This window comes from Meles meles, chromosome 4 (assembly GCF_922984935.1).
Source record: "Meles meles chromosome 4, mMelMel3.1 paternal haplotype, whole genome shotgun sequence".
In the NCBI taxonomy this organism is placed as follows: Eukaryota; Metazoa; Chordata; class Mammalia; order Carnivora; family Mustelidae; genus Meles; species Meles meles.
The window spans coordinates 94,520,539-94,547,934 of NC_060069.1; the positions used below are offsets into that span (position 1 = coordinate 94,520,539).

The 27,396-nt window shown below is 37.4% G+C and overlaps 1 protein-coding gene across 6 annotated transcripts in view; it reads right to left on the minus strand.

Annotated features, from left to right (window-relative positions):
* Window positions 1-27,396, minus strand: part of RASA2 (RAS p21 protein activator 2) — a 126,175-nt gene that overhangs the window by 64,342 nt on the left and 34,437 nt on the right. For all 6 annotated transcript variants that reach the window (XM_046002271.1, XM_046002268.1, XM_046002269.1 and 3 more), the window contains exons 4-5: window positions 17,698-17,792; window positions 7,362-7,438 (exon numbers count right to left, since the gene is read on the minus strand). In XM_046002271.1, coding sequence (XP_045858227.1) covers window positions 7,362-7,438; window positions 17,698-17,792 — 172 coding nt within the window. The remainder of the gene's footprint in view (window positions 1-7,361; window positions 7,439-17,697; window positions 17,793-27,396) is intronic.

The following is a 27,396-nucleotide window of genomic DNA, read 5'->3' on the forward strand; positions in this document are numbered from 1 at the left end:
ACTTTCTTACTTTCTGACTGTACAGATGCTCTGAGCTCATCTTGTATTTTTCCATGTTCAAGTCCTGAATCAGCCAATGCTTAAAAAAATTCAGGTTCTTTTTACTGGAATAGCTCTAATATTGTAGCCATTTGCCAATATGTGGCTATTTAAATTTATATTAATTAAAACAGACAAAATTAAAAATTCCATTCTTCAGTTGCCCAAAAAATGCAGTTTAAGTTTTCAATAGCCACATATGAATAGTGGCTACCATACTGGACAGTTAAGTTATAAAATATTTTCATCATCACAAAAAGATCCACTGGACTTACTGCCTGGAAAATGATATTTAAAAACCCAGGTAAAGGGTGCCTGGGTGGCTCAGTGGGTTAAAGCCTCTGCCGTCGGCTCAGGTATGATCTCAGGGTCCTGAGATCAAGTACCGCATCAGGATCTCTGCTCAACGAGGAGCCTGCTTCCTTCTCTCTCTCTGTCTGCCTCTCTGCCTACATGCAAACTCTCTCTCTGTCAAATAAATAAATAAAATCTTAAAAAAAATAAAAATAAAAACCAAGGTAGGGATGCTATGTTCACTGCTACTGGGCTGACATTGCTTCTACGCCTTCTGTGTGAAAAGAGCTAGCCCCCACACACACACAAACAACTCTGTATCTATCAGACAATTTTACTTTGAGAAATCTGCCTTCAAAGGAGAACAGAGAAATGGGGATGGTAGCTGGGAGAGTCAGGTGGAGATGAGGTCCGGGGAGGCATGCCTTTTAAGATAGGAGATCCTAGCACATGTCTTACATGTTGATGAGAACAATCGAAAAGAGAAGGTGAAGTTGATGAAACAGAAGAAGGAATAACTGAAGGAGAAAAGTCCTTGGGTGGGGGAAACAGAAGGAATCCAGAACTCAGATAGAAGAATTCACTCTCAGTAAGAAAGAGGGCATCTCCTCTACTATAACATAAGGACAAAAAGATGGATGCCCATACTGGTTTGCAGATTTAGAATCAGGAAAATGTGACCAATTTATAGTCTAAAGTGATGGAGGATCTCATAGGTGTTACTAGAGAAGCACAGTAAAATTCCAGGGAAGTTTTAGGTACCCATGCCAGGTCTGTGATCATAAATTTAAAATCAGTCTGTGTGATATTCTACATCAATAATTGGTTATAGACTGAATGCAAAGGAAGAGACTGAGTTCCTTCATACTAGGATTGTTCCAGATAAATAAGACAGATAAAGAAAAGAACAAGGAAGTTAGGGAACCTGTAAGAAAAAAAATAATTATAGTGATAGATAATGGAAAACAACCTAGAGGGAAGTGAAAAATAAAAGCAGGTAAGAATGTGGTAAAGATCGATGGGACAGAAGTCTTACTGAAATTTAAGAAATGCTGCAGTGGGGAGCTTCTAGGTCTGGAAGATAGTAGTAACTGCTGGGATATGAACCTTCCCACACATTACCCCCCAACTATAAGTTTAGCAAACGACACAAAGAAAACAACACATAAAACTACACCTGCAGGGGCGCCTGGGTGGCTCAGTGGGTTAAGCCTCTGCCTACGGCTCAGGTCATGATCTCAGGGTCCTAGGATCGAGCCCCGCATCGGGCTCTCTGCTCAACGGGGAGCCGGCTTCCCTCTGTCTCTCTGCCTGCCTCTCTGCCTACTTGTGATCTCTGTCAAATAAATAAATAAAATCTTTAAAAAAAAACAACTACACCTGCAGCACTACTAAAGAACAGAGAATACCATGGACTTCAAAATACTTCTAAAAGTTGAGAAATCAAAAATAAATTCCACAAAATTGCTACTGGAGCTCTGCTACTACAGACCAGTAAGTATGGATCGTGGAGCTTTAAGTGGAAAAGGAAGGAAGGAAAGAATACAGACCACCATACGCCCATAAAAAGACCTACTTGTGAACATTTATAGCAGCTTTATTTATAACAGCCTCAAACTGGAAACAATTCACATATCCATCAACTGGTGAATAGGTAAACAAATGGAGTACTACTTGTGAAGAAAAAAACTGGTTTCCAGGTCCAAGTTGAGATGGAATAGATGCATGCCTTTCTAGTCCTCCCATTAGGCATAGCTAAAAATCTTGTGCATTAAATATGTAACAAACATAAGAAAACTCTGAGGAATGAAGAGAAGCAAACCAATTAGAGATCTTGGAACCCAAGGGAAGACATGGGGGTGAATTCCCTGGGCTTCTTTTTGTACTTTATATTATCTTAGACTGCTTGCAAGAAGCCACCAACCTGGAAGACCACCAGTGGGGATGGACAAAAAAATGCCCTAAGAAAAAGCCAGCTCTCTCTAGCCAAAGGACTAGGAACTGGGCAGCTTATCAAGAGAGAAACCATTTTTAAACAATAAAAAACCACTTACTCTAATCAAACACCATTAGAAACACTGTGGCTCCACCCAAACCCCCATCAACAAGGACCAAATGCTGAGGAGAGAGCCTAGACTTGTATCTTTAACAAGCGCTAATGGGCCCTTTCCCCCAGTGGTGTCAGCAGAGACCACCTGAGGAATCTGGATTTTCATCCTCACCTGGTAGCAATGATGCACTCCTCTCCCTTCATGCCGGGGTGATGTCAGAGAAGGCTTAATAGGAAGACAAGACCTTCACCACCTACGGGGTAACTACTAAATCCTCTCAACCATCATGTCAGTGGAGGCCACAATGGAGCAGTAATGAGGCCCTCCTCCTCACCCCAGGCAGAGTGGCCACATGAAAGGACTAAGGGGAGCCTAAACTACCACTCCCATTCAGCAATAATAAGGAACACTTCTCAGTCCTCCCCCAGGGGTATCAGTGGAAGCTGAGTCAGGAACCTGGATTTTTTTTTTTAAGATTTTATTTATTTGACAGACAGAAATCACAAGTAGTCAGGGAGAGAGAATGGTGGGAAGGCAGGCTCCCTGATGAGCAGAGAACCCGATGTGGGGCTCGATCCCAGGACCCTGAGATCACGACCCGAGCTGAAGGCAGAGGCTTGAACCCACTGAACCACCCAGGCGCCCTAGGAACCTGGATTTCTATCTGCACCTAACAGTAATGAATAGGCATTCCTCTCCATTTATTAGGAGAGTATCAAGGAGTTTGGCTAAAACAGAACACTTAAATAAGATCCAGAGTCTCATAACATAATACCCAAAATGCCCAGAGTAAAACTGAAAACCACTCATCATACCAAAATACTAATCTTCAACTTTAAATGATTCAATGAGCATTTACAAACACATCTGAAATAAATGAAAAAAAAAAAAGTATCAGAAAAAAAAGACAGTCATCAAAGATATAAAAGATATGAAGAAGAACTAAATGGAAATTCTGACATTTAAAACCAAAATAACAAACTTGATAGATGGGCTCAACAGTAGAATGGAGGGGAAGAGGAAATATCAGTGAGCCTAAAAGACAGAACAACAGAATTACCCAACATGAAAAGAGAAAACAGACTGGAGAAGAAAAAAAAAAAAAAGAACAGAGCCTCAGGGACCTGTGGGACTATAATAGAAGATCTAACATTAATGCCATTTAAATCTCAAGAGGAGAGGATAAAGATGGCAGAGCCGATAAAATATCAGAAGAAATAATGGCCAAAAATACCCCAAATTTGGCAAAAGACAAACATACAGATTCAAGAAGCTGATCAAACATCAAACATGATAAACCCAAAGAAATCTATGCCAAAATACCTTACAGTCCAACAGAAACACATAGAAGACCAAAGACAAAGACAAACTCTTGAAAGCAGCCAGGGAGAAAAAGCATATTACCTGCATAGGAAAACTACAGTGAATTAAAAAACCATAAAGACCAGAAGGAAGTAACCTATTTTTCATGTGCTGAAAAAAAAGGAGCTGTCAATAAAGAATTCTGTATCCACTGAAAATATCCTTCAGGAATAAAGAAATCAAGATATTCTAAAATGTCTTGGAAAAGGAAAACTTGAAAAAGGAAAATTAAAAGAGTATGTATGTCACTTATAGACCTACCCTAAAAGAACTACTGGTAAAAGGAGATTCTTTAAACATAAAGACAGTGATAAAAGAAGGAATCCGAAAATAACAGGAAGCAAAAAAAGAATATGGAAAGAGAAAAATATGGGTAAATACAATGAACTTATTAGTTTTCCCTTCTTTTCTGATTTTTTAAAATTGTGTTAGATTGCTGAAGCAAAAATTTTAACACTGATGTGGATCTCAATGTACAAAGGGAAAATATGTAAGACAATTGTATTACAAAAGGTAGAGGGTAAAGGGATTTAAAAGAAGGTAAGGTTTCTACACTTTATTCTAACCAGTAAAATGGCAATACCAATAGACTATAATAGTTACACATGTACAATGCAATACCTAAAACACCAAGAAATCATACCTAGAAAAACTATACAAAGAGATATACTACAGATAGAAAAACAGTACAGAAAAATCTCAATGGAATTCTAAAAATATATTCAGGGAACCCAGAGGAAAAAGAAAACGGGAAAAAAGTAGAGAACAGGGGCGCCTGGGTGGCCCAATGGGTTAAAGCCTCTGCCTTCTGCTCAGGTCATGATCCCAGGGTCTTGGGATCGAGCCCCACATCGGGCTCTCTGCTCAGCTGGGAGTCTGCATCCCCTCCCCTCTCTGCCTACTTGTAATCTCTGTCTGTCAAATAAATAAAATCTTAAAAAAAAAAAAAAGTACAGAACAGAAAACAGACCAAAAAATGCCAGATTTAAGCTTAACACGTCTGTAATTACATTAAAAGTAAATGCTATAAATTCACTAAATAAAAGAGATTGGCAGAGTGGATTTTAAAAAGTGACACCCGACTATATTCTATCTGTAAGAAATCACACACGACTGGATGGATCTGATTGAAAAAAGCCTATCTCAAAAGGTCATATATGATAAGACTCCATTTACATAATGTTCTTGAAATGACAAAATTATAGATCTGGAAACAGATCAGAGGTTGCCAAAGGTTACAGATGGTATTGGGGGAAGGAGTGGGTGTGAATATAATAGTACCACAGCATAAGGGAGATCTTTATGGTGACAGAACAGTTCTGTATCTTAATTGTGGCAGTTACCACAATCTACAAATATGATAAAAGACATACAATATGTTGCACACTGCACAATGTCAATTTCCTGGTTTTTATATTTTATTATAGTTATATAAGATGTAACCACTGAGGTATACTGAGTGAAAAGTACACAGGACCCCTCCCTATTTTGCAATTCCTATGATTATCTCAGAAGAAAAAGTTAAAAAAAAATCAAACTGTCAGAGTTCAAATCCAGATTCTATTACTTCCTGTATGAATTTGGGCTTCTACGCATTGTTTTGTCATATAACAGTGTCTATACCAAGTTATGACAAGAAGTAATGCCTTAAAAAAGGTAACTATGGATACGTGCAGCAATGCAGATGAATCTCAAAAGCATTACTGTAAGTGAAAGAAGCCATCTGCAAAAGCCTACATATTAAATGAATCTGTTCATATTACATTTTGGAAAAGGCAAAACTATAGGGCTAAAATCAGGTCATGGTTTCCTGGTGCTGAGTGTAGGGAGAGAGGACTATACATATCTCTGATTAATGTCTTCTAGTAGAGTTTTGACTTCTGAAGTCATGCTAATATTCTACATATTAAAAAAATAAAAGTAAGTAACAAGGATGGGAGGGAGGAACCAATTTTTTAAAAAAGCTGGTAAGGGAGCAGAAGACATACTGATGCAGATCGTGGATTGAGAAGGCTCCTGTTTGGTTTCTGTTCCCTCCTTTCCAGGCAGTGTGGCCTGGGGCTACTCCCCTCCCCAACCTTTCAGAGACCTTGTCTGAGGTTTAAACCCCATTAAACTGACTGCAAACAGACCAAACAAACCAACTATTTCAAATGTTATCATATAACCAAAGTGAGCAAGGAGGGAGTGGTGGAAGGGACTAATTCAAACACTTTCACTATATGCTCTCGGTTTGGGGGAAAAATACTACAAACAAATCTTGAGCTGTTTTTAGTAAGTAAACCCAAACAGAGAAACATTAAAAAAAACCCACAAAACTGGCCATATTCTTCAAAAATCTCAATAACATGAAACATAAAGAAAAGCTAAAAATTATTACTAGTTAAGATTAAAGAGACATATAAACTAAATGTAATACAATCTTAGACTGGATCCTTTCGGGGCACCTGGGTGGCTCAGTGGGTTAAAGCCTCTGCCTTCAGCTCAGGTCATGGTCTCAGGGTCCTGGGATGGAGCCCCGCATTGGGCTCTCTGCTTGTCAGGGAGCCTGACAGTTGAGAAAAGTAAATATAATAACTGTAGATTAAAGTATTAGAATATAAAAATTATACATTATACTTTTAGTGTAAAGATGTTAAGGTTCCTGAATTTGAGAACTGTACTAGAGTTATTTAAAAGAATATCCTTATTCTTAGGAAATACACTAATACATTAATAAGGATCACGTTGCATATATGCAACCTTTTTAAACAGAGTTCTAAAAAAAGTAGTATTAGATATATAATAAATATAAATAAGTTAAGAAAGGGGAAGAAAGAAGGAGAGGAGGAGAGAGAGAGAGGGAAAATGCCTCAAAGGAGCTGGGGTGTTCATAATAAGGATAAGAAATTAGAGACTGGAGCAGCAATAGGAGAGGAACACTTACCCCACCCTAAGGTAAGTGGGCACGCCTCTAACTGAGAAGGCAGTAGAGGAAACAGTAACTCAGGGGATATTTAGATCATCAGTTAAGACAAAGAAAAAGCGTTCAGAAGTCAGGGACATCCAGTAGTTTGCTGATAACACAAGAAAAGTCTGGATGGAAGAGAAAAGCAGAGGATTTGGCTTGGAAATCTGTACTTCCAGAGAAGTTAGAAGATTAAAGTCTGAGACACAAAAAATGACTTGAGGGCAAAAGAGGTATTTTAAAGTAGGTAAGAATCGGTACTGGTACATCTCAAGGTAGCCATTTAGTTTCAGTCTCAGGGTTCCCAATGTTCAGCTCTGGGATTAAAATTTCAGTATCTCTAGAGGCCCACAACCAGGAAGGCTTTCCAACTCCATTCTGCCAGGGCATAAGCTATGCTTACCCAGGATTCTGTAACAGCTTACTGCCTATCTCTATCATTTAACCCACATTCAATACATGAAGTTGAACGAATTAATGACCTATCACAACCTGAGTAGATATGAGAAGACAAACTGGAAATCAACTTAATAAAGGAATGACACAGCAAAATTTCATTTCTCAAAAAAAGTTTCTGAAGTATATAAAACAAGGTGTTGTCTTAAGATTCAAAGAATACATGATGGAGAATTATTTCCAACTGATTTTGGTAAAAGAAATATGCTTACTGTACAACAAGCTGCTGGCACACAGTTCCATTCTCTGTTATCAGTTCATTCAGTTTTAATTCAAGGTGAACTTTACCCTAAAATGAGAAAAAAAACGGTCTATTTTACTGACCAAATATTAAAGGTAAGTGCTTTTTCCAATGGTACCAATAATTTCTAGTTGCTCACTAATTAAATTTTAGTGATCCCTAGCACATGGCTTTGCCCACATAAAGTACCTGTTAAATGACTAATAACCAACAATGTAGATCTAGAAGTCAAATGCTTATATCAGACATGGTACTCCAATCAAAGAATTTAAAGCCCAGTTCAAAGAGTATTTATGAATTTCAATTACCATGGATTAAAAAAAAAAGACAGTACTTATGTTTCAGGAAGATTTAGCATATTATAAAATGTACAATGTTTTTTCCAGAAAAGATAAACCATCAATAAGAACAGAGGCAGTATCATTAAAGGTCAGGAGAAATACAATTCTAAAACAATAAAACTGGGTTAAAGCTAGTAAGATTTAATTTGTCAACAGTTTTCTGAAAATTAAAGATTTATGGAATATCTATAATATTTTAGCAGGCACTGTAGGACTGGCTAGGAATCAACAGATATATAAGACACAATCACTCCTTATAAGAAGTTCACAGTCTAGTTCAGGAGACAATAAATAAAGATAACAATATATAACCAAAAGCATTACTGAAAAAATGGGATACTGAAAATAAGTGCTTTCTTCAATAACTATTAATAAATGGATTTTTTAAAAATTCAACAGCATAAATTTTTTTTTAAGATTTTATTTATTTATTTGACAGAGATCACAAGTAGGCAAAGAGGCAGGCAGAGAGAGTCAGGGAAGCAGGCTCCCCGCTGAGCAGAGAGCCCAATGCAGGGCTCGCTTGATCCCAGGACCCTGGACCTGAGCTGAAGGCAGCAGGGCTTTAACCCACTGAGCCACCCAGGTGCCCCTCAATAGTGTAAATTTAAAGTAAACTATAAACTCATGAAACAAAGGTTTAGGAACAATATAATATAGAGCTTGGTGTTTCCACCCAGCCACTGGCAATGAGCAATTCTAAACTGGTTATGAGCAATTCCAAAGTGGTTAAGATCAGTCCTGGATTACCTCCACCCAGCTAACAAGACAAATTGCCACAGCAGAGATTTCAGGGCTGTGATGTCTAGGGGCTGATGACGTAAGTAATTTCATCAGAGGTAAGAAAGTTCATTATCAAGTTACTGTTCCTCTTTGGAACAATCCCTTTTAGACATTCTTTCACAGGCATCTACCTTGAATCAGCCTCACTATTTTATGGGGTTTTGCTCCATGAGAGTGAATCTGAGGTCCACTAACTACAAAGCTCAGGGTTAGATGGATACTAAGTGATGAGCAATAAACACTGACTGATGGATCTCAATGCAAAAGTCTGCATAAGAAAGCTAAGCTCTAAAGAAACAAAGGCAACAGTAGGAGCAAAACTGGCAATTAGGTGGAACTGGAACTAAATTAAGCAAATTTTCCACTAAAAATCCAGGCATTTATATCTATTTATAAAATTTATGAAATAGGTCTTTCATTAATCCTGCTTTAAAACTCACTACCCCTGGGGCACCAGGGTGGCTCAGTGGGTTAAACCTCTGCCTTCAGCTCAGGTCATGGTCTCAGAGTCCTGGGATGGAGCCCCGCATCGGCTCTCTGCTCAGCTGGGAGCCTGCTTCCCCCTCTCCCTCTGCCTGCCTCTCTGGCTACTTGTGATCTCTGTCAAATAAATAACTAAAATCTTAAAAAAAAAAAAAATACTCACTACCTCTACTATTTAAGAGTGACCCAGAAGAGGTCCATGATATGTAGTAATTTTTAATATTTCTCAACTAGATTTTTGAATCATCTATGCTGTCAGGCCAGCATATATGTCACTTGCCTAGTGAATGAGCCTAGCCAACTGCATCAACATTTGACTCTCAAAGCAGTTTTACTATTTTAACATGTATGCATTTTATGGTAGAAACTGGTATGGTATAGTATTGGTATGGTAGGAATTTTAATGCTAACAGGCATTCCCAACTGTCTCTCAGGAAATGTCTAGGATCTACTCTATTTCTAAAACAACAGAAACTGTTAAAACAGAGTAGAAGTATAATAATTTCATTCACAACTATCATAGCACTGTATCAAGCAAAGTCTAGAAATTAAAAAAAAAAAAAAAAAGGTATCTACTTAATGGGATTCTACCAGGAATCATTATCACTGAGTCACAGCCTACCTACTATGTTCATTATTCCTATTGGCTGTTAAAAAGACCTTTCCTTTGATATTAGTCAACAATAACGTGACTGTGTATTTAACTGGGTCAAGAAAAGAGTGGAGACAGGACACAAGACATTTATTATTAGGGTGGGACACTAAAATTAAAAAGCACTACGAACTAAATCAAGGAAATTATAATTTCTAAACTGTATAACACTACCTCACCGTATACTTTAAACATGGGAATATATACATGATACTTAGTAAAAGTAGTAAGATACAAATCAGGTTGTATAACAGAATGTTAATTTGTAAAAATAAAATGTACTACATATATTACTATATAAATTTACTATAAGGTCATCTACTAAAATATTGATAGAAGTTACCTTCGGTTGGTAGGATTTCAGAATTTTTTGCTCACCTACATTTTTAAAATTTCTACTACCAATGTGTCCTGGTTTTTAGCAAAGAAAAAAAAACTTTAAAAAATTATTTAAAGCTACTTCTTAGTGTTAGAAGCCCAAATCTATTAACATTTTAGGAAAAAATATTTAGAATTCCTTAATACATTCACACAAAAGTTTAGTTTCATTTTTCTGGGGGTGGTTTTCGTTTTTTGGAGAGGGCAGTTTTGAGCTCAGCAAAACATTCCCTAGTCTCCTCTGAAGCCAGGTGATAGTGACCAGGGACAGTCATATGATATAATTCTGGCCAATGAGATATAAGTAGAAGTTGCTGGTGGGGCATCTGAAGAAGCTTGTTGCCTGAGACTCCCTAACTTCAGCAGTGGCTTGAGAGGCTGAAGAGCTTAACTAAAACAGTCTACAGTCTAATGATGCTGGGATATAAAAATTGGAGTCCGGGGCCCACCAAGGTAGAGTGCCACTGGCAAAAAGGCAGGCTTTCTGCTGCAATCTCTGAAAGACTATGCCTAAAGAGTAAGGGTGAACAACACTGACCAGCCTTTACAAAGACCAAAACCTGGCCTAAAATCAGCTGAATCTCTAACTAGATTGAGGTGATCACCTGTGGATAGTAAGTTACTCTTCTCTGAAGGAAAAAAAAGACCTTATCATCCACAGCTTCAATTATCTCTAAAATATTTCATATTTTTAAATGGCTAGCATTCCATCAAAAATTATGAAGCATGCCATACAAGACCATACACCAAAAAACAAAAATGAAAACAAAAACCAACAAAAAGCAGAAGGTGCAGATGCTGGAGTTAACTGACAAGAGGTAGTTAAAATAGATGCTTACATTTTTTTAAGGTAGACAATAAAATGAAAAACCCAGCAAAAAATCTGATGAAGTGTATAGAATGAAAAGTTTAGAACTGGACAACAAAATAACCAAAATGAAGATGTATTTAACAATGAATGAGCCATAGCCAAAACAAGAATTGGTGAAATCGGAGATTAGTCAGAGCAAATATCCACAAAGAAGCACAGACAGGAAGAGAGCATAAGAGACATAAGAAACATAGGAAAATGGTCTATTATTCATGTAACAGGAGTCTCAGAAAAAATAGGGAAGCAAAAAAAAAAAAAAAAGAAAGAAAGAATTCCCAGAATTTTCCAAAACCAAAGAAAGACATCAAGGTAGAGACTTAAGAGCCCCTAGGAACACCCACAGGGAAAAACATTAAGAAAACCATATGTAGGCAGAGCATAGTGAAACTAGTAAAAGCAAAAGATCAAAAGAAAATCTTAAAAGCAACTAGAGAAAAAGGAGACATTAGCTGTAACAAAGCAACTACAAGATTCTGACAAGAACTATGTTTGATGATAAACATGCAATGTGATTTGGTCCACAACTGCTTTCTTTTTTTAAATTAACATACAATGTATTGTTTGTTTTGGGGTACAGGTCTGTGAATCATCAGTTTTACACAATTCACAGCACTCACCACAGCACCATACCCTCCGCAATGTCCATCACCCCACAACTGCTTTCTTATTATCCAATCTCCTAAGGGAGGTTCAATGATAAAAACAGTGTGGCTTTCATATATGTCAGGAAATACTGGAAGACCAAATACTTGGCACTGTATTCTATATGTTTTATTTAAAGTAAGCCAAATTTTGGGGAACTATTATACTACATGCCTTTTATAGCAATGACTACATTAGGTTGATACATGCAATTATATCACATTAATTTGTACTAGACAACATATTTAGGAACTTATATTACTTGGGTACTGTCTGAAGGTTTCATAATATGCGAGCTTTACTTCAACTTTTATAAAAGTTCACACAGAAAAATCTGTGATCATTTTAATGGTACCATATAGAAGATATCATATGTATTTCTGCATACAGTTTGGGAAACTCAGGTGTATTATAGGTATCTGGGCAAAACCCAATGCACATACTTCGGTCTAGGCTTTTTTTTTTTAAGTTTTTATCACAAAACACTGAATTATAACAACCATTCCACATAAAAGAACTCAGTATTATTTCGACTGGTGAGAAGTTTTCTTCATTTGAGGGAGGGAAAAATCCCAGCTTCGTAATTTCCACATATTTACATATATAGTAATTAACTAGAAGATCATTTTGGACACAACTGACTAGCAGATGAAAAACAAAATAAAGGATTTACTTAATCTCTCTTATTTATGGACGGATCTGGTTTTCCTCTGTGAAGGCTTATTTATTACAATCTAGAATGGCTCCTTTGTTATTTCATGTTTACAAATTTACAAATGAAGTTTCTTCATGAAACAATGAATTACACCTTTACATTCATTATATTTTAATCAGGCATGTTAAAAAAGAACAGATATATGTATTATTAGGTATAATCACTGCACATGTTATTTTTAACACTTGTTTAAATAGGCAGGGGAGAGGACATACTAAAAAAAAACAATAACCATAAAACAATAACTTACGGCATGATCCAGAAGTTCAAGATAAACTTGTTGGTAACGAAGTAATTCGAAGACATGACTGCTAGCATATCTAGATTTACTGCTTGTACAAGTTGTGTGAGACATACAGCCCTAATAACAGTACCAACTCTCCATATAAGAGATATGGTTTAATCAGTCTTATGTGAAGGCATGCTCTTTATCACAGTATCTAAGAACTAAAGAAAGGAAAAATATTTCAAGTTTGTTTTGAGTTCCAGCACTACATAGCTAACAGCATGGTTGCAGATCACTGAAGCCAAAAGAGGATGTATAAATAGAGGCACCAACACAATCCAAATTAACTTCATTTGTGTGGCAAAGAATAGTAGAAAGAACACCAAGTGAAGTAGGACGGTAACCACAACCAGAAATTAAGGAAAAGACTGCTTCAAAAGGAATGGTCAACATTATGAAAAGCTACTGAAAGATCATATATGAGGAGGACTGAAAAATGTCCACCAGACTTATTGACACAATGTCATGGGTAACATTAGTGAGAGCCCTTTGTGCTCTCCCTCTGGCTCATTGTGGGGTATGAAGGCAGATCAGAGTGGGTTCAGAAGAGAATGTTTCAATCCACAGGGAATAACTACAAAACAAAAACAGAAAAAGAAGTGTAGGAAAATGCACTCATGAAATATTAATAATGTCTTGAATGTCTGAAAAGAAAACTGAAAATAACTGACATTATTAACAGCAATAATAAAGGATCTGGGAAACAGTCCAAGTTAAGAGGTTTAGTGTTCTTTGTAACTTTCAACTGTTTTGGTATAAGACCCATTTTTTCCTACTATTGGGATCTTTTCAATTCAAGGCTAAATTACATTTCTGCATGTTACTTCCCTACAACTTCAGAACTGAAGGGAATCCTATACACTGAAGTTCTCACTTGAAAGATGAAAAGCCTCAGACAACAACAGGTTAGCAACTGTTTTGGATACAAATGACAATTAGTAGTAGAGCTAGGAAATGAAACATCTTCTTTCCTTCTGAAGTAGATATGCCAATCATTTCCTCTACTTAAACCCCTTTCTTAGGGATCATGCCTCCCAAAGCCCCAGAACGGACTGCACTACAGTGACTTTACCCACCCCCTCCAATCATACCAATTAGAATGCAGCAGACATCTGACCCTAGTTGGGTCAAATTCTCTAAATTGTGGCAGAAAACTAAATTAGAAAGTGAGGGGCTGTATGGTCATGTAAACGCAAAGACTGAAGTGGGCATTTTTTTTTAGCTGTCAACAAGAGATTAGAGAGAAGCAGAAGTGAGAAAGATGAAATCTGATCAGATGTACAAAAATACAAGGGAATCTCATCATTAATGTTTTTCCCCTTTCATTTTGCAAAATGAATAATATTAAAATGACAGGGCAAGACAGAAAATATTAACTATTCATTTTACAAAATGAGAGAGAAAGGAAAAAACACTATTTAAACAGTGAGCACTTCTACTCAATAAGCACAGTGAGCAAACAAGTGGGGAAAAAATCAATCAGGGGATCTCAGTTCCTGGGTGCCCCTTGCAGTATCTAAGGCTGCACTGAGTGGAAGTCCACAGTGTAAAAAAACAATATATATTTTTTATTTGGTCCCAAATGCAAGTCAACTATTTTATGTAGTGATCAAGCAGAAACAAACCAACCACCCAATATTTCAGGATACTTTAAACATTTTTGACTCTGTGAACTCTATCTCGTTTATTGTTGTAAGAACCTGACCTCCACTTCAGAGGCAGCTCCTCAGTAAATGTCAGCTCTCACTGACCATACTGAAGTTCTTGCAATTATATCCCAACATAAAGTTCCCTAGGAACTTTCAAATGCCCCTCCCTTTTTCTTGGAGCTAATTTGAGTAGGCTTCTGTTCCTTATACTCCACGTGTCCCCTCCTAATAATATGCTGAAGCCTTTTCACGACCAAAACTCCAAGAGTGAAAAGCAGTAAAGCACTGTGGTTAGGAATTTTAGACTCAGACTAGATCACTATTAAAACCACAGCTCCATCACCTTAAAAGTTCTGATTTTGGAGGTGTCATTTAACCTCTTTCAATCCATTTTCTGTATTTATAAAATAGGGTAATGCTACCTACACCTCATAATGCTTTTCTGAAGATTAAATGAAAAAACTTACATTAAGTACGTAATACTGTGTTTCATATATACCGTTTAATCACTAATAGTAATTACTAGGTGGAATTTCTACTGAACTCAATCCTTTCCATAGCTTTCTATTATGGCTCCACCAACTGCTATTCTTTCCATATTTTTGTAAAATTTTATAAACTTTATCCAAGTGAACAAATTTATTAACAAAGTAGGATGTGTATGAATCACAGGCTGCTGCTTCTACCTTTTCTAGGCTCACAAAGTTAATGTAGTATTTCTAGATCAGTTTTGCGGCCAAACAACATTTCCAGTAGTACCATATTAACCCGAAAGGTGTTCTGTATCCCTCCCACCCACTAAAGTACTCGTCCTCCTAAAATGTATTTTTAAAGAATTCGATCTTACTAATTATCATTTAAGCAAAAGGACCTGTAAAGGTTAATAACTCATGGTCACCAAAATCACTTATAACAAATAAAAAATGCTGACATTATCTCTACAATCAAATGTTATTTCCAGAATTTTTATGTTTCAAAGATGAGCTTTACATACATCACTAAGTAAAAGCTTATTATCCAATACTAATCTCTAATACCATCTCCAAGAATTACACAGAATATTCTAGAGAGATTTCTACTTTTTGAGAGTTGGGGGCCTTAAATCTTTTAGCAAGTTTATGTTTATATATATATTTTTTTAATATTTTATTTATTTGACAGAGAGAAATCACAACTAGGCAGAGAGGCAGGCAGAGAGAGAGGAGGAAGCAGGCTCCCCGCGGAGCAGATAGCCCGATGCAGAGAGCCCGATGTGGGGCTCGATCCCAGGACCCTGGGATCATGACCTGAGCCGGAGGCAGAGGCTTTAACCCACTGAGCCACCCAGGTGCCCCTATGTTTATATTTTTATTGGAACTTCAATAACTACATCTTAAAATAATCCTCAAATTTCACTTTATACCAAATTCTCAAAGCCTTTTCTTATTTTGCTTTTTTTTTGGTTTTTTTAAGATTTTATTTATTTATTTGACAAACAGACACAGCAAAAGAGGGAACACGAGCAGGGACAGTGGGAGAGGGAGAAGCTGGCCACCTGCTGCACAGGGAGCCCGATGTGGGGCTGAGATCCCAGGACTCTGGAATCATGACCTGAGCTGAAGGCAGATGCCCAATGATTGAGTCACCCAGGCACCCCCTTATCTTGCTTTCTGTTAAAATAATTAAAAAGGAAAACTGATACTTTAAAACTTTCCTATCTGCCCTTGGGTCAAGTTATATTATGGAAATGGAAAGGACCACCTGAGCGACTGCCAGTAGACAGGTATTTTCCATTTGTGTAGCAACTGACAGCTTTCACAACACCGTTAAAGACATTTCACTTAATTCTCTCAATCGTACAAGTCAACGTTGCAACTTTTATTTCCATTCTATAGAACTAAAATTCAAGGTCAGTGAAGTAACCACATATGAAAATTAGGACCTAAATTTTCTGACTTCTTGGGTAAAAGCTTTTCCATTTTGTCAAACTGCCTCTCACCTGGGTCGTACACAATAGTGGCTAAGTGCAATCTGAATTTCAGTTATTGCCAAATGGGAAGAAAAGAGCATTACAATGAGGTCGAGTGAACAAAACAGTAAAAGTTTCAATTGTATTTTGTACTTAAGAAGGAGTTTTATATACAAATACTTAAGTTTTGAGAATTTAATCAAAGAGAATGCTTGAGAGGTTATGAGGACACAGAGACACAGGCACTTTATTTGCAAATATCTGTGGGTGTATATGCAGCACTTTTTTCTTGTCTTAAACTTCTGTTTGAGTCACAGTGGCAAATTATAACTTCTTTGAGAGGAAGAATTCTGCTTGCAGTATGTCATCCTCAGGTTTCATAATCCTTACCATATTTTATAAATAAACAGTTACCAAAAAAAAAGGATTCCCTTTAGGGGCGCCTGGGTGGCTCAGTGGGTTAAAGCCTCTGCCTTCAGCTCAGGTCAGGATCCCAGGGTCCTGGGATCAAGCCCGGCATCGGGCTCTCTGCTCAGCAAGGAGCCTGCCTCCCTCTCTCTCGCTCTCTCTGCCTGCCTCTGCCCACTTGTGATTTCCGCCTGTCAAATAAATAAATAAAATCCTAGGAAAAAAAAGAAAAAGGATTCCTTTTAGATAGAAATAACAATTTCTAAGAGCAACTCAAGACTTTTCAAAAACAAACAGAAAGTTAAGCTACTTGGCTAAACATACAACTTTATGCACATATAGATCTGTAAGACCTCTTATTTTGGCAAGAGAAAAGAAGAGCTTTAAAAAGAGTAATGACACCTTTTCAAATAAAAAGAAAGGTGAAGAACAGGAAGAGCGGGTGTGGGAATGAAAGGCTCTGCAAGGTGGGCTCAGGCATGGTTTGAATGAATAACATTATCCCAAGACTAATTTATTAAAAGAGTAAACAGAGCATCCTCGTTAGAAGAGATGAAATCACAGACTTCTAGGACTCTCCTAAGTCAGAACTAATAAAACACATTTTTTCTCTTAAAAAATTTTCCCATCTTAAAAAAAATTAATAATCTGTTGCGGTGACTCAAACAAAAGAACTACAACAGGAAATGTCCCCCCAGTATAACCTCCCCAAACTCAAACACCCACCCACAATGTGCATTGTTTTTGAATTCATGTGCCAAGGCATTTCTTTCCAGTTACATTTTACCTAAAGGTCTATAATATTTGGTCCCAGAATTTAAAATAATGTCTGGGGCGCCTGGGTGGCTCAGTGGGTTAAGCCGCTGTCTTCGGCTCAGGTCATGATCTCAGGGTCCTGGGATCGAGTCCCACATAGGGCTCTCTGCTCGGCGGCGAGCCTGCTTCCCTCTCTCTCTCTCTGCCTGCCTCTCTATCTACTTGTGGTCTCTCTCTGTCAAATAAATAAATAAATAAAATCTTAAAAAAAAAAAAAACAAAATAAAATAAAATAATGTCTGACAAGCACTGTCTACAGAAACTAGTATAGTTTGTTTTCCACTTACTTTCTGTATGCTGACAGTCTCTCACATCAGCTAAGCCTTAATATTTACCTGAACCTCCGAATTGGAATCGACAGGCTGTAGTGAAAACCAGGTTTCTTTGCCACTGTGGTTACACAAATCTTCTTTTTTGATGGCTACTTTTCCTACAGGGAAAAAAACATAATGGAAACATATTTTATATCACCATTAGCACTATAATGTATAATACTCTACAGAAAATATTTTAAAATAATTTGTACCTATTGATACAAAAAAAATCCATTTTTATGAAGTATTTTTTTTCCTCATTAAACTTCTGTTTTAATGGGTCTCAAAACTCTGTGACAGATTTTTGGTCAAGGTGTTTTTTATATTCTAAGGAATGAAAAAGTGCTTCATTTCCCCCTATCCATTGGCAGATGCTTTTCTGGGTCACTGTGAATCAGGGGATTAGACAAAAACTTAGTTATATTTACATGCAACTGCATTTTTGAGTACTTACTCAGATTCATATTCTCACCCAGATTACATTCCATGTAAAAAGCAATATACAATGATAGTGCAAACTAATCCTCCCAACCAGTTAACACTATGAATAAACTGTATATTTAGGGAGACATATCTCCATTTAATAAGAGGTCATAAGGGGCGCCTGGGTGGCTCAGTGGGTTAAAGCCTCTGCCTTCGGCTCAGGTCATGATCCCAGGGCCCTGGGACCAAGCCCTGCATGGGGCTGTCTGCTCAGCGAGAAGCCTGCTTCCCTCTCTCTCTGCCTGCCTCTCTGCCTACTTGTGATCTCCGTCTGTCAAATAAATAAATAAAATCTTAAAAAAAAAAAAAAAGAGTTCATAAGTTTCAATTAAAAGAAAAACAGTATCATACACCACTAACAATACTGAAAACTGACTTGAAAATTATGGAAGATTAAAGCAGTAATTTTTAAATCTGCTTTTATCAAAACACTATCAGCACTGCTTATGCTGCTTCAATGTATACACACACACACACACACACACACACACACAAGATCAGAGCAGCTCCCTAAAGAGTTTCCACCTCTCAGAGAAAGATACAGTACAATGAACAAAGTTGTATGAGAGGAAGAAACAGAAATATTCTTATTATAATGAAGTATTTGCCAAGTTGGTACAAAGCATTTCCTTCCTCAATTCAAATTTTAAGAAACAGACATAGATTTTGCATATGACTGACAATTTATTTCAAGATTCTACACAAAAGCTTCAACAAAAGATGTATATCAAAGTCAAAGTATGCTTTCTTCTATAGAATAAGAATTTTTGCTTTAAGGGCCCTAATTATACTTCACTTCCTTTCTCTTCTATCTTGGTCCTTTAGTTCCACATTTGAAAACTTTTAGGACAGTAAAAAATTTCCTGTAAGATACACCAACTTTTTGTGTATCAAGTGGAAAGGAAAGATAGGACAAGAAAACAAACCCAGAAAAACCTTTAAAATTCTATTTTGGAATTAGGTAGTGGTGATGGTTCCACAAATCTGTGAATATATACAATGTGTGCATTGTATGTTAAGAGAGTGAGTTTTATGACATTTGAATTACACCTCAGTAAAAAATTGTTGTTAAAAAAATTTAACCACATTAGAATTTTGATAAGCTTATCTTTCTTTTCATGACCCGGAACTCAAACTACAAACATTATCTATATACATGTAATTTTAAGGAAAACATTAAAATACACAGCTACAAATATTTTCTTTAGAGGGGCAACTGTATTAATATACAACCCAAAAGAGAACAACTGAAAAATCATCAACTAGACCTAGTAACACATAAAGCTTAAAACACGTAAAATTTTTAAAATTAATAAGCTGGCCTCACAGTAAGCACAAATCTTTCCAACTTCCTTTAAAATATAATGGATGAAATCTAATGTAAAGACCAAAATCTTCTTGTGAATATATGGAATTATAATTCATTAAAATTTTGTTAAGAAACGCATCATGAAAATAATATACTTCAGCCTTTGTTTGGTTAAATTTAAGATACAAAATGATGGGAAAACAGAAATTCTTCCAGGACCAAATATAGACTAAAAGCCAAGTACAGGATTTAGGTACTAACTGTAACACCCAAATATTCTTTATACTGTTGAAGAAGTTTAGGTTAAGAGTCAAATTGTACAAATCTTTTGATACATTTTACCTACAGATTTTATCAAATCCCTGACAAATCAATACAATACCAGGAATGGCTTAGAATATAGAATATGACAAAGTATTAAAATCTCATATCACAATGGATAATGATTAATATAATTCCTTCAAGCAGTTCCATTTACCACTGATTCCACTCCAGGTATAAACATTAAGGCAATGTATAACAGTTTGATACATATATACGCACACACGTACCTACAGAAATAGATCTATAAATCCCATAGCTGAAGTTCTTGCATTTCAAGAACAACTCATTTCCCCCTTTAAGAATCTTGGTATCTATGCATCGTTTGTGTTCTCTCCCCGGAAAAATGCACAGATGTTATCTGGCATATAATTTTAAGAGTTTACTCACCATCCAGAAACTAACTGGCAGATTCCTGGTTAAGAGCCCTATCCTACAATTTTCAGGACTTTTAGATTTATACATAATTTATGAATATATATGCAAATATACATGTCTGTATATGTGTTGATATTTATAAGTATCACCAAAGCAACTCCCACCTTAAAAAACAGGGTTTTTTAAAAAGTTTATTTGGGGGGGCGCCTGGGTGGCTCAGTGGGTTAAGCCTCTGCCTTCGGCTCAGGTGATGATCTCAGAGTCCTGGGACTGAGCCCCACATTGGGCTCTCTGCTCAGCAGAGAGCCTGCTTCTCCCCTTCTCTCTGCTAGCCTCTCTGTGATTCTCTGTCAAATAAATAATTAAAATCTTAAAAAAAAAAAAGAAAGTTTAGGGGTGCCTGGGTGGCTCAGTGGGTTAGCCTCTGCCTTCGGCTCAGGTCATGATCTCAGGGTTCTGGGATCGAGCCCCACATTGGGCTCTCTGCTCAGCCTCCCCCTCTCTCTGCCCGCTTCTCTGCCCGCTTGTGATCTCTCTCTGTCAAATAAATAAAAATCTTTAAAAAAATTAAATTAAATTAAATTAAATTAAAAAGTTTATTTAGAAGTTTACTGGTTTGATTGATTCATTTACTCATTTAACAACTAATCACAATGACACAGTGCTTTAAATGTTGATGTGATTTCCAGACTCCCCTAACCAAAGTATACTTCACCAGTCATGCCTCTAAAACCTAGATTAGGAATCTATCTATTCCATTTATGACTCACAACTCATATCACTGGATATACATCTTCTCTGTCATAGATGCCTTTCCCAGAAGAGAATCCTCTCTTAGTTCATGGGCAAAAATCCCCAGAAGCCAAGTACCTTCTTGCTCCTATTTCAGATCTCATGCATCCATGGTACTCGCTATCATGAAAGAGTTGAATGGTTCTTGTCTTCTCAGAGGGAAACCCTTCTCTGATTAGTTGCATAATTTTGTGCCTCTAATGGTCCCAAAGATAGTTTAGTGTTTACTATTTTGAACAAAGTTAAATCATTATTTAGTGGCTATGAAATCAACCACTAAAAACAAACAAACAAAAACAAAAAAACAAACACAACAGCAGCAACAAAACCTCCCAGGAACAAACTACCCAACAATTTAAAGGTACTCTTTCAATTCCCCACTGTCCTGACAAACTCACAGACAGCAAGAGCTTAGACGGAACATAAATACATACACATACACACACCAGATGCTGTATTGGTTCCTTAAAATAAGACATGGAGAGGAAACACCATAAGAAATGAAGGAACTGGGGGCTCAGAAACCATCTCTGTTGGTCTCTAAGTAAAAAAAAAAAAAAAGTATTCTCAGCTTTCCAGCATCACTTTTAAGCAGAAATTTTTTTGCCATCTGTAAAAGCTGTGTTATATTTGGGTCCCATTTTTAGACACAACATATCCTTGGAAATTTCATCCTGATACAGATCACCAAATGGCAAATCTTGACAGCCCTGTTCCTATGTGGACATTAGTAGAAATGGCTGAAAGAGCAGATAAAAGCAGTGACATCTGTGACTGCCTATACAGGATGAAAAAGGACCAGAAGACAAAGTCTGGCAGATAGTCAACAACAGCAGTTCAGTCAACAGCAAAACTCTGATGACTTAGTTCACAGAGTTTAGGTAGATACCTTTTGTTCTCTGTGGTAGCAGTCCAGTATATCAATGGTCTCCAATAAATCATACTTCCTTGGTCTATGCCACTGTGTGGTCCTCTCTACCACAGACTCCGGATTTGACCATGTCATTTGCTTTTGCCAAATGGGACATCAGCAAATGTGATGCAAGCAGAATCTTAATAAACACCTGTGCAGTAGGGTTCAGGCTCTTCAAACACCAATATCTTATGGAAAGGAAGACCCAGATAATAGCCAGCACCAGCCATGAGACACAGGAGGCAGGCCATTCAGTCTAGTCAATCTCCCAGATAACTGTACATCGGTGACCCCGGTGAGACCAGGAGAGCTCAGCCCAACGTGACAACCCTCAGGATCATGGCCAAATAAATGGCTGATGTATTAAGCCACCAAATACTGGAATGGTCTGTTATGTAGCAATAGATAATTGATACTGACCCCTTGCAAACGGATATGAAAGTGTAGTAGTCGTAGGCAATTTTTAAACAGTAAGTTTGACTTCAGAGCTAAATGCCAGCAAAATTACAAATTAGGGAGTTGGAAAAGACCTGCGCAATCTTAAACTCAGCTTTATTTTATAGATAAACCAGGCCTAAGAAGGTAAAGTTATGTGTTTAAGGTCACACAGCTAGTAAATGACAGAGTCATGAATGGAATTCAGGTCTGATACCCCAGTGAAATTCTCTTATACTGTTATGAACCAAGGGTAAAGAAAAAAGTTGCCAAAGTTTACTAAGATAACCACAGTTTAGTTGTCTGAGAGAGTGTGTCTCTCTTAAACTAAAATACCTAGAAAATACACATAAGGTAAAACGTATGTTTTAATTTTCACAGTATTAGTCTCACTGGAAATGGAAATACATTCCTTTTTTTTTTTTTTTAAAGATTTTATTTATTTATTTGACAGAGAGAGATCACAAGTAGGCAGAGAGGCATGCAGAGACAGAGAGAGAGAGGGAAGCAGGCTCCCTGCTGAGCAGAGAGCCCGATGCGGGACTCAATCCCAGGACCCCGAGATCATGACCTGAGCCGAAGGCAGCGGCTTAAACCACTGAGCCACCCAGACGCCCTGGAAATACATTCCTATATAAAGTTTTTCTCTTCTCTTTTTCTTGCAAGAGAAGACACTATACCTTAGGACAATTTGTCATTCAGTATTTTTGCAACTTCCTATCTTTTTTTTTTTTTTAAGATTTTATTTATTTATTTGACAGAGAAAAAGAGATCACAAGTAGGAAGAGAGGCAGGCAGGGGAGGAGGGGGGAAGCAGGCTCCCTGCTGAGCAGAGAGCCTGATGCAGGGCTCAATCCCAGGACCCTGGGACCATGACCTGAGCCGAAAGCAGAGGCTTAACCCACTGAGCCACACAGGTGCCCCATTTCCTATCTTTTTATTGCATAGTTCCCAGGTCTCAAGTTTTTAACTGATCTATTTAATCGGGTTTTTGCACTAACTACCTGGCATATGAAGATGCCTCATATAAAATATTATGCCCCATATTGTTATTACTTCTAGGAAGGGGAGGGAGTCAACAGTCAAAATTACTTAGGATTATCTGTAATACCACAACAAAAAGAAAAAAATTCATATATTACTTATTCAATTAAAAATTAAAAACAAGGGGCGCCTGGGTGGCTCAGTGGGTTAAAGCCTCTGCCTTCAGCTCAGGTCATGATCCCAGGGTCCTGGGATCGAGCCCCACGTCAGGCTCTCTGCTCAGCGGCGAGCCTGCTCTCTCTGCCTACTTGTGACCTCTCTCTCTCTGTGAAATAAAAAATCTTAAAAAAAAAAAATTAAAGACAAGCTCTTAAAACTATATATTTTGGGGGCACCTGGGTGGCTCAGTGGGTTAAGCCTCTGCCTTTGACTCAGGTGATGATCTCAGGGTCCTGGGATCGAGCCCCGCATTGGGCTCTCTGCTCAGCAGGGAGTCTGCTTCCCCCTCTCTCTCTTGTGATCTCTGTCAAATAAATAAATAAAATCTTCAAAAAAACTACATATTTTTTTATTTTATTTCATTTTTTTCAGTGTTTCAAGATTCATTGTTTACACACCACACCACTGCTCCATGCAATACATGCCCTCCTCAATACCCACCACCAGGCTCACCCATTCCCCCACCCCCCTTCCTTCCAAAACCCTCAGTTTGTTTCTCAGAGTTCAGTCTCTCATGGTTTGCCTCCCCCTCTGATTTATCCCAATTCACTTTTCCTTTCCTTCTCCTAACGTCCTCCATGTTATTCCTTATGTTCCACACGTAAGTGAAACCATATGATAACTGACTTTCTCTGCTTATTTCACTCAGCATAATCTCCTCCAGTCCCATCCATGCTGATGGATATTCATCCTTTCTGATGGCTCCGTAATATTCCATTGTATATATGGACCAGATCTTCTTTATCCATTCATCTTTTGAAGGGCATCTTGGTTCTCTGCAGTTTGGTGATTGTGGACATTGCTGCTATGAACACTGGGGTACATATGGCCCTTCTTTTCACTACATCTATAGCTTTGGGGTAAATACCCAGTAGTGCAACTGCAGGGTCATAGGGTAGCTCTATCTTTAATCTTTTAAGGAATCTCCACACTGTTTTCCAAAGTGGCTGCACCAAGCTGCATTCCCACAACAGTGTAAGAGGGTTCCCTTTCTCCACATCCTCTCCAACACTTGTTGTTTCCTGTCCTGTTAATTTTGGCCATTGTAACTGGTATAAGGTGGTATCTCAATGTGGTTTTGATTTAAATTTCCCTGATGGCTAATGATGATGAACATTTAAAACTATATTTGACCAGCACACATTCTCAGATCTTCTTAAGTTTGAAAGATGTTCTCTCAAGTTCAAATTTCACTTTCAGAAAATGATACGGCACTGTTTAATCTACAATTTGGCAACTAAGACTTAAAAATAATTGACTGAACCCAATTTTCAATAGCTCAGTTTTTTTTTAAAAAAAGCAACAACCCAACTTTATGAGTTAATGACAAAAGAAAATGTTAAATTACAAAAACATAAAAATTCATAAATGATAACAAGTCAGGAAATGACAGATGCTGGCAAGGATGCAGAGAAAGGGGAACCCTACTACACTGTTGGTGGGAATGCAAGCTGGTGCAACCACTCTGGAAAACAGCATGGAGGTTCCTCAAAAGTTGAAAATAGAACTACCCTATGACCCAGCAATTGCACTACTGGGTATTTACCCTAAAGATACAAACGTAGTGATCCGAAGGGGCACGTGCACCCGAATGTTTATAGCAGCAATGTCTACAATAGCCAAACTATGGAAAGAACCTAGATGTCCATCAACAGATGAATGGATAAAGAAGATGTGGTATATATACACAATGGAATACTATGCAGCCATCAAAAGAAATGAAATCTTGCCATTTGCGACAACGTGGATGGAACTAGAGGGTATCATGCTTAGTGAAATAAGTCAATCGGAGAAAGACAACTATCATATGAATCGCCCTGATATGAGGAAGTGGAGATGCACCATGGGGGGTTAGGGGGATAGGAGAAGAATAAATGAAACAAGATGGGATTGGGAGGGAGACAAACCATAAGTGACTCTTAATCTCACAAAACAAACTGCGGGTTGCTGGGGGGAGGGGGGTTGGGAGAGGGGGAGTGGAGTTATGGACATTGGCGAGGGTATGTGCTATGGTGAGTGCTGTGAAGTGTGTAAACCTGGCGATTCACAGACCTATACCCCTGGGGATAAAAATACATTATATGTTTATTAAAAAAATAAGAAATAAATTAAAAATTTAAAAAAAATTCATAAATGAAAACCGTTTTTCAACTTTAAAGGGTACGTACAAATTGAGTTTACTTTGAGTTTCCCATGTGTAAAAGGGGAAAAAAGCTGCTATTAAATGTAGATATTTTCTCTCTTAATGAAAGTAAACTTATTTCCAAACAAAAGTTCTCACACCAAATTATGGCTTTCTGCTACCACTCCACAAAAAACAGATTTTTACTTAGAGGCTCAGTCAGTTAAGCAGTTGCCTTCAGCTCAGGTCAACAGGGAATCTGCTTCTCTTTCTGCCTCTGCTCCTTTCCCCCACCTCCCAACTTGTGCTCTCTTTATCTCTCTCAAGTAATAAATATAATATTTTAAAAAAAGAATTGATTCTTACTTAAAATTTTTTTTATTTAAAGTATGACTGACTTTTACTTTAAAAACCAAAAGCAAAACACAGGGAAATTTTTGGAAATCAAAACAATAAATCTCAACAAAAGGCCTTTTCAACAAATACCGCATTGATGACTATAACATGATAGGCAAACAATGAAAATTACAAAACATTTTCTTAAGAAGACATGATATCAGAGATACACACTCTCAAGGGTCGCTCATAATCACCAAGAGCCTTTATCCAATACTTATCCTGCTCTATCTCTCTCTAGCTATTGACATTAAAAAAATCTCCTGGCCTTCTGAGATCTGAATCTCTCCTCCCTTCCTACCCTCCTAATAAACTTTATCAGCCTTCACTGAAGCCTCATTTTCCTGGCATTTTCCTTATCTGCTCCCAGGGCAATTTCATTCATTCCAGCAGAGGTTTCAAGTATCGCTTAATGCTGACGACTCTCAAATTCACCTCTCCTGCTCTTCTCTCTAAGCCTCAGATTTGTATTTCCAACAGTCAACCAACGTGTCCACCAAGATGTTCCCCAGGTAATACAAGTTTGACTTGTTTGAAATCAAAGTCATCCTCTCCTCTTCTCACCCCCCACTCAAAGCTGAATGGTCCTGTGTTGTTGTTTTTTTTATCCCAGTTAATGACAGCCATAGAAACAAAACTATTTTTAACTCTTTCCTTTCTCCCATCCCCTTCTCCCCTTATAGTCCCTAAGGCATACCTGCAGCTCCTCCACTGAAGTACATTCCTTCATTTGCATTCAAACTGCTATTGCCCTTTGTATCTCATTTGATAATATCCTCCCTGACTCTAATCTCTCTAAACCATAAACTACAGATTACATACTTAAAGTGTGTGTATAAATAAGTTAAAAGAATATATATAGTTATATATAATTACAAATATATACATTTTACATACATAATCTACAGACACTGAGTTTGGACTTTGGCAGTTACCACTGTATGACACAGAAGTTGTTAAACCACGAAAGTATTCACGTATATATAGTTACATATAATTTTTAAGAGGTTTCTCATTCTTAAAAGGCTCAGCACTACTGTCCTTAGACAACCTTTAGGGTTCATCACAAATTGTCTCCAGTTTATATTCCCTGCTTCAGTTCTACTGCCCTCTTCCTAAGTAATATATATTCCAACAGATACACCACGAACATTTTTCTCCTCTAATTCTGCTAATCCCTTTTACCTGGAAATTTCTTCCTTTTCCTAAGTATAAGGAGTCTGTTAATCCTCCACCAAACAAGATTACCTGTTCTCTGTGCTCCCAAGTACTGTTCAGACCTCCAGCACAGATCCAATTATAACAAATTAGAATTACAGTACAAGCATGCCTCTTTGATAGCCTGGGAATAACATGAGTCTTATTCAT